Source organism: Oryza sativa, chromosome 3 (genome assembly GCF_034140825.1).
Source record: "Oryza sativa Japonica Group chromosome 3, ASM3414082v1".
Lineage (NCBI taxonomy): Eukaryota > Viridiplantae > Streptophyta > Magnoliopsida > Poales > Poaceae > Oryza > Oryza sativa.
The window spans coordinates 8,303,516-8,312,141 of record NC_089037.1 but is presented as its reverse complement, the minus strand read 5'-3'; the positions used below and the strand labels follow the sequence as shown (position 1 = coordinate 8,312,141).

At 42.7% G+C, this 8,626-nt stretch overlaps 1 protein-coding gene across 1 annotated transcript; it reads left to right on the top strand.

Moving 5' to 3' along the window:
• Positions 1–1,246: 1,246 nt before the first annotated feature.
• Positions 1,247–6,588, top strand: LOC4332296 (imidazole glycerol phosphate synthase hisHF, chloroplastic). Its single transcript, XM_015772739.3, has 17 exons — positions 1,247–1,423; positions 1,554–1,835; positions 2,003–2,172; positions 2,255–2,369; positions 2,576–2,631; positions 2,719–2,757; positions 2,836–2,934; positions 3,166–3,228; positions 3,307–3,369; positions 3,451–3,533; positions 3,895–4,003; positions 4,072–4,125; positions 4,549–4,636; positions 4,708–4,745; positions 5,042–5,147; positions 5,809–5,975; positions 6,260–6,588. Exons 1-17 carry the CDS (start codon positions 1,309–1,311, stop codon positions 6,317–6,319), a joined length of 1,707 nt encoding a protein of 568 aa, XP_015628225.1. The 5' UTR covers positions 1,247–1,308; the 3' UTR covers positions 6,320–6,588.
• The last annotated feature ends 2,038 nt before the right edge of the window (positions 6,589–8,626 follow it).

Below are 8,626 nucleotides of genomic sequence, written 5' to 3'. Positions count from 1 at the left end.
CAACGTGGTGTAGCGTTGATCAGTGGAGATTTAATGTTACTTTAATTACTCAACGGTTTTACTGTTTTGCTCAATAAAATGTTTTACAACCGCCTTTATGCAAATAGCCACAAACCGTCCTTGTGTTCCCCTTGCACGTCTGCATCGTTGGTGTGGCTTGCTGAGTACGGTGGTTGTACTCAGCCTTGCTATTATTTCCCCCTTTTCAGAAGTGTAGTGCTTCTGAGCTGAAGATGGAGTTAGAGGACCAAGGCTCAGACCCCAGTTGAGTTTTGCCTGTGGAGTGGAGCTGAAGCCCCGCTAGGATCGCCTTTTTCCGCTGCTGCTGCTTTTGTTTCGGTGTGAGGACTAAGTGCCTCTTCTGTAAGTATTTTACGCTTTATTTACGTTCGGAACTGTTTATTACTTGTCGTTTTGTGTACCCTGGCTGGTCCTGGACAGGGATTTAATACACAAAATAGTCTGGAAATTTGGGCTAAATTTCTGGGCGTGACAAGCATCTTCCTCAAGCTGAAATCTGGGAGGGGTCGTTACCGGCGGGGTCCCGGATGCGACGACAGTGGGAAGTCGAACCCTGTGCGCGGCGGTGCTCCAGGACAGGCGGCGGCGTTAAGACCGAAGTGGTTTTCGGCGGCGTCGCGGATAGGAGGTGAGGCGGGCAGCTCCGGAGCTCGGCGGTCAGGCATAAACCGGTGCGACGCAGCAGGTGGGCGGCGGCGCTTGGGCCGAGAGAAAGGAGAGCGAGGGGAGCGAGGAGGACGCAGAAAGAGGAAGAGGAAGGGGAAAAGGAGAGAGGAGAGGGGAGAGGAAGGAGAAAGGATGAAGATGATGACATGTGGGGCCCCACTATTTTTATGTGTGAATTACATGTTGGTCCCACGTATTTTTGTTTTTGTTTTTATTCTAAAATGCCACATAAGTGACACGTCAACGACACGTAGGACGGAGACCGGGTCAACACTACCACGTAAGCGCTACGTAAGCCAAAACCGCTTCCAAAACCACCTGGGATATATTTTGTACCGGTTTTGATAGTTGGAGGTGTCGATATACCCGGTTTTGTGGTTGGAGGTCATGAATCATACTCGTGCCATAGTTAAGGGAGTCAAAGTATACTTTCGCGGTCACGAAAAGTTTGGGCCGCAGGGCCCACAATAGAGGATGACACGGTTTATCTGTGGGCTGAATTGGGCCTTTTTGGTTGACTCGAATCTGCCTTTCCCCGTCTCCCTTCCTGTAGCAGAGTAGGGAGAGCGCAGACACACACCCCCCATACTGCCACAAGGGCCGCCGCCGCCGCCGGGAGCGATGGCCGCCGCCACCTCCATCAACGCCGTCCCCTGCTCCGCTGGTCGGCCGAAGCGGAGGAGCCAGCGCCGCGGCGCCTCTACGGTCGCCGTGCGCGCGTCCGGCGACGCTAGCAGTAAGCCCCACTCGGACCACTCTCCCCTTCAATTCCGGAGCTCGAAGGCGTTTCACTTCACCCATGGCCTCACCGCCGCGTTCGCTTTGCTTTTGCTTCGCTTCGCTTCGCCGTCGGTTCGACGCGACAGCCGTGACGCTGCTGGACTACGGCGCGGGCAACGTGCGCAGCGTGCGCAATGCCATCCGCCACCTCGGCTTCGGCATCCGCGACGTGCGCAGCCCGGAGGACATCCTCGCCGCCGACCGCCTCGTCTTCCCGGGGGTCGGCGCCTTCGGCTCAGCCATGGACGTCCTCACCCGCTCCGGGATGGCCGACGCGCTCCGCGAGTACATCCGCAGGGACCGCCCCTTCCTCGGCATCTGCCTCGGCCTCCAGCTTCTCTTCGACTCTAGCGAGGAGAATGGCCCGAGTAAAGCTCCTTCTCGCTCTCGCCTCATCGTTTGCTTGATTGCTATTTGTTCCATTGCTAGCCTGCGAATGAACGATGGCCTCATCGTTTGCTGGATTACTAATCTGTTCCATTGCTAACCTGTGATTGAATGAACCGGAATTGATGGTATTTATTGTCCAATGCAGTAAGCGGCCTTGGTGTGATACCTGGAGTTGTCAGGCGATTTGACTCTTCGAAGGGTCTCATTGTGCCTCACATTGGCTGGAATGCTTTGGAGATCACCAAAGACACGCAGCTGCTCAAGGGAGCTGAAGGCCACCATGTGTACTTTGTTCACTCCTATCATGCTCTGCCTGTAAGGAACAGCTCTTTTTTAGATGCTCTTTCGTTAGTGGACTTATGGAATGTGAGTTATTTCTTTCTTTTCACATGCTTAGTCAGATGAAAACAAAGAGTGGATTTCTTCTGTGTGCAACTATGGCGAGAGTTTCATATCATCCATCTCAATGGGCAACATTCAGGCAGTTCAGTTTCACCCAGAAAAGAGCGGAGGTAAAATGCAGTTTGATATTGAATGTGTTATGATATGCCATAGCCAAGTATGTACAATGTATTTTAAGACAGGATTGAAACATGTAGATTCTTGAGTTCTGATAACTTGACTGGTCTTGATCACCAAGGTCTGTTAATACTTAATAATGCAGAATATATAGATACTTCAGATTTTTCTAAGCATACCCATTATTGTTTTACTGCAGCTACTGGGCTTTCAATTTTGAAAAATTTTCTCAGTCCAAACACTTCAGGATCAAAGGTAGCTGCTATATGTATGCTTATTGTTGCTAGTTCCTTTTCATTAACTTCTTCGATGTAAAAGTTCATACTTGCATTTATAACACAGGTCCCATCTCGTAGGAAAGCATCGAACCTTGCAAAGAGAGTAAGCTTTGTATCGCCAAATGTTTTAGCGTCAATGCAACTTCCATTCTCGCCCTTCTTATTGCCTTAAAATTTCCAGGTCATTGCATGTCTTGATGTTCGGTCAAATGATAGTGGGGATCTTGTGGTAACAAAAGGTGACCAGTATGATGTAAGAGACCATAGTAGTAGCAAAGAGGTACCAAGCTCTATTCATTTCCCCTAAGAATTGTTCAACTTTTTACACTTAAGGGTTAGATCTAAGTTCGTGATCTTGAGTAGTTTGTGGTACTTTAGGGATAATTCATCTCCCAAGAATCTGATGAGCCAATGTAATAGTTTTATATTATAAATGCTTGGTATGACTGACTAGTTGTGTAGAAACGTTATTTGCCTGGTGCTTGAATATCTTTGCGTTCTATATCTGTAGGTAAGAAACCTCGGGAAGCCAGTGGATTTAGCAAGCCAGTACTACATAGATGGTGCTGATGAGGTATTTCTCTACATAATGCTTTATTGTTTTCTGTATGTGAACTTATGATCTGATGTTGTGAAAAAAATTCTCCTTTAGGTTAGCTTCTTGAATATAACTGGTTTCCGTGACTTTCCGTTGGGAGATTTGCCAATGCTAGAGGTTTGTTCAAGACGTAAAACCTCCAAATGTTTTCATCATTTCCCTTATCCAGCGAGGTGACATGTTGATATTTATTTCTAGGTATTACGTTGTGCATCTGAGAAAGTATTTGTGCCACTTACAGTTGGTGGAGGTATAAGAGACTTCACAGATGCAAATGGGAGGTCAGTTCCATTTATGTTCATGAGTACCATGGATCGAAATGTTTTTCTGCCAAGCAATCCCTTCTCTTACTGACTTGATGAGATAGTTTTTTCTGCAAATGATTCCCAAAGTACCTTTTCCTTCTCTAGGCAGACTTTTTTTTTTTTGTATTCGATCTTTCTTAGGAATTAAGATAGCCTGTTATTTTATTTCTTTTTCGTTTTTTTCCCTGCAACTCTGCATATTTATGTTCTGATGTTCAATCTTACAACCTTAAGTGCCTCTCCCCCATCTTTTTGAGGTGTTATTTGTTGTTTGTCAATAGTCAATACTGAGAAGGAAAAGGACAGACAGAGTAATTATGTATTCTTCCCTTGTCAGATACTACTCAAGTTTGGAAGTAGCGTCAGAGTACTTCAGGTCTGGTGCTGACAAGATTTCAATTGGTAGTGATGCCGTTTTTGCTGCTGAAGCCTATTTGCAGACTGGTGTATGTATTTTATTTTTCCATACAATCTTCATCTATTTCCCAATTATACAGTTCTTTTTGTGTATCAGGTAAAGACAGGAAAAAGCAGCTTGGAGCAAATCTCTAGAGTATATGGCAACCAGGTTTTCCACGAGAAATCCAGTTACAATTTGTTTATTACCGTATACAACCAAAACATTATTTTTAGTATTCATGTTAGCAGCTAATCTTCATAATATATGGAAAACATTCCTCCTTTTTTTCTTCCTAAAAAATATCACAAAAAAGTTTTTGTTCTTCCATCCATGTGCCACTAATTTCAGAGGTGTATCCATTGTTGGGAACTCTGCTATTTATATTGAATTGGTGACTGATAAGTTTTTTGAATAAAAACATATAATGTATCTTCTGCATTTGCTCAAGATACTTGGTGTGATTACTTATGTTCAACCTTGTTATATAGCATTCACCTTAGTCATTGGTATACCATATATCTATTCATGTCCTACTATTATAGTTATTAACCTGTCAATCACTAATTGCAGTGATGATATTTCTCTTATTAGGCAGTTGTTGTAAGTATTGACCCTCGAAGAGTATATGTCAAGAATCCGGAAGAGGTGCAATTCAAAACTGTAAAGGTGTCCAATAAAGGTGCAATTCAACCACTCATCCTGAATCTCCATTTGCATTTCAAGCATTAAGATCTCATGTACTTTTTTCAGGTCCATTAGGAGAAGAATATGCATGGTACCAGTGCACAGTAAGCCATTTGTTTTCCATTTACTGCTAATTTCGCGTTACTCTCTTATCCATGCACATAAGGGGTATTTTTGTATATTCATATGAAAAGTTTTTCCCAGTACGCAGGAATATTATTACCCAAAACGCCCATACCAAATTTCAGACTGATTAAAACATGTGCTTTCTTCAGATATTTGGTGTACTACCTTTTAGGCAACATTAAATGACTTTATGCTGGCATAATCTACTGTGGCATGCTGTCCTTTAATAAGATTGCTCTTTTGTTCCAACAAGTGTTGTTTATGTCTTTTCCAGGTAAGTGGTGGGCGTGACAGCCGTCCTATAGGAGCATATGAACTAGCCAAAGCAGTTGAAGAATTGGGTGCTGGAGAAATACTTCTTAATTGCATTGATTGTGATGGTATGTTCATGGTTTTGAACAGTTCAATATTATGCTTTGCCTGATTTTTATTTACGCAATATTTGTAGATTTTCTGCTAAGTAATAGCAAAGTGGAACCCACTAACAATAACCAGAACATTCTAGTTATGTTTTTCTTTCAAGAATCCAAGTTTTCCTTTGAGGCGTACAATCACAGTAAACTTTGTCGTCATTAATAGACCAGTGGTAATCACACATGCATTATTGACTATTGGTAGCAGTTTGACCATGTATGTAACACCTTAAAAGTTTCGGTTAGGGTGGTTTTTGCCAGTTGACTTTAATTTTCACTGTCTCCATTACTCATGTTAAGAGGTACTCCCTCCATCCCATAATATAAGGCATGGTCAAACTTGGCACAGTCTTCAAAACTAATCTTTGACTTATAATTTATCATATGCTATAACATTTATTGCAGCAACATTATAACCATCTTAAAGTAAATTTAAATGTCAATCCAATGATATTAATTTTAACAAATAAAATTTAATTTATATTATAATAATTGTTGGTCAAATGTTTTTAAAGTTGAATCTTGGAATATGTGCACGTCTTATATTATGGGATAGAGGGAGTATAAAAAACAGGTGAATAAAGACAAGACGAATGCCAATATGCCATGATGTTGTTTTATTTTTCAGGCCAGGGCTGCGGATTTGACATAGATCTGGTAAAAATGGTGTCAGATGCTGTGACTATCCCTGTCATTGCAAGCAGTGGTGCTGGTACTGTCGAACATTTTTCTGAGGTCTTTGAGAAAACAAATGCTTCTGCTGCCCTTGCTGCTGGCATTTTCCATCGGAAAGAGGTATTGTCCCGCCTTGTACTTTTTATTCAGCATGCTATGCCTGGAGCTCTACATGATAATCCTTTATTCCTTTTCTTGCAAGTTCTGGAAAACTTTGACCTAGCTTACGTTATTTGCATTTGCTCAGCAGTGTTAGTCTGTTCTATATGATCAACAGAGCTACGTGCTCAGTTAATAATACTTGCCCACGTTATGTTAGAATCTTTGTTCACGTTCCATAGTACCTGTATAGTAAGATTATTTAGGGTTGTTGGACGTAACTGAGCGCTTCTGCTTTATCACAGGTTCCGATTTCAGCAGTGAAAGAGCATCTGGTAGATGCTGGCGTGGAGGTCAGAGTGTAGGATGGAAATCCTTTGATCTATTGGGAAAATAAATCAGGGCTTTGTAACAGTTGTGTGTTCTATTTTGGGAATAAGATGGTAATTCATAGGCCATGGATTGGAAATGCAATTTCGTAATAAATTGTTTGAAATCTTCTGTTTGATTTTTTTTCTGCCTGTATATTACTTTTTGTCTTTTCTTATATCAGACAAAGCTAGAAAAACTAATTCAGTCCCAATTAGTTGCTACTCATGCAAACAAATTTGGATTCTGTTTGGTTTACTGCAAATATTGACAAGATAGTCTGGTAACATCAATATTGTGTGACGAAGCAAAGTGGACGAAATGATCCATTTCAATAATCCGGTGAATGATCTGAAAAGGAAAACGCTCGAGAACCCCAACCTTTAACCAGTAGTCCACAATGTGGAATTTGCACGAGCCTTTGAAAATACTGGCAGTGCCAAGGGCCACAATAAAGAAACATAATTAAATCAGAACAACCAGTCTATCAGGACCTGACCAAGGATAATAATACAGCTAGCTGCTTTGTATAGATTTTTATAGCCTATCTCTCAATTCACTTGTACAGTGGTTAACTCTTCACTATAAATATATGGTCTACCTATCTGTTTTACAGATTTTCTTGGTTCATGTGTCTAAGCCAGCTGTAAACTTACAACCCGCTTTTTATCTCTCCTCTCCTCTCTCATCCACCTCAGCATTCAGCCTTTTTATAGCCCTCTATTATACTTGCTCTTAGGCTGTGTTCGAGAGGCCTCACCTCCCGCACACGCAAAACGGAGAGACGTATTTTCTTATGATTAATTAAATATTTACTTTTTTGAAAAATGGATTTATATGATTTTTTAAAGCAACTTTTGTATAGAATTTTTTGCAAAAAAAAACCGTTTAGCAGTTTGAAAAGCGTGCGCGCGGAAAACGAAGGAGGTGAGTTGGGAAATTTGGTGAAAGAACTTGAGTCTCAAAAGTTTCCTGCTAACAATAGTAAAATTTGAAGTTTCTTGCTGACTGTAGTAAAGTTTGAGCTAAACCAGAACTTTTAGAGGCAATTCGTTTCGAAGAGAGTATGAAACGGGCGATCGGAATTCTTGCTTACGATGTTTTATGCAATATCCCACTCCCCCGAGCCGCCGCTGCCGTCATCGTCATCATCGTCGCTGTCGTCCCCGTGCACCAGCGCGTCGACCAGCCGCGCCCGGGCCGTGCGGATCACCGCGCTGTGGCGGGACGTACGTGTGCGGCTCCTCCTCGCGGAACACCACCACCGCCGTCCCGTCGCCGGCGGCATCGGCGTCGTCGTCAGCTCAGCCGCGGCCAGTCCCACCCAACGGCGCGCGCGCTGTCCACTCCGGTACGCTGCGCGGCGCCTTGACGGGCAGGCAGCCCCAGCCGACCATCTCGTCGCTGAGGTTCGGGGAAGGATAACCGTCGCCCGGCCTGGCGCCCCTCGTACCCACCCGCTCATCACCGGCTGCGTGAGGACGATGTACAGGGTGCAGCACCCGGTGCGGGTGGCCACGCCAGCCGAGCCTCTGCTTCCGTACCATCTCCTTGCTCAGCCTCCCCTACTGTCCAATATGAGTACTTCATGCAGTAAAAAAAGTTAATGTACAGTACATAATGTAAAATTGCATGTATCAATATTAGTAGACCAACCGCATAGCACACATTTCTCTCTTTTTTTAAGACTGAAGACTTTATTAAAAAATAAAGATAAAGAGTCCCCGGATATGAAATCCCATTCTTTCAAAAGGGAAAGGACAGTCTGGGCGACCGGGGTTTGACTCCAGTGGACCATCAACCAAAACAAGACATATATGTGTGTGTAAATTCATTAACATCTATATAAATGTGGACAATGCTAGAAAGTCTTATAATATAAAACGGAGGGAGTAATATTTTATTTTCATAAACCTCAATGTCTATTCAACATCGATACATATGAGCATGGTTTCACAATTCACACTAAAAAAAAACCACATAACTCGCACTACACCATGACATGGAATTACCAACAGACATCTGTTGGCAAAAATAAACAATTAGTGATAACATATCTGTCGGTAAAGGTTTTTGGCAAACTATATGTCAGCAATAGTGCATAATGAGACATGGTATATGTCAGTAATTCTAAATATATTTTTGGTCAAAATATCTGTCAGTAATTGTAAGAGTACGAGCTAATTATATGTCAGCAAAACTTAGAGGGTGTATATTAGACTATTAATAATACTATATTGCAAGCCCAAAAAGCCCATCTAGCCTATCATATATAAACCAAACCCTAATTTCCCCACAACCTT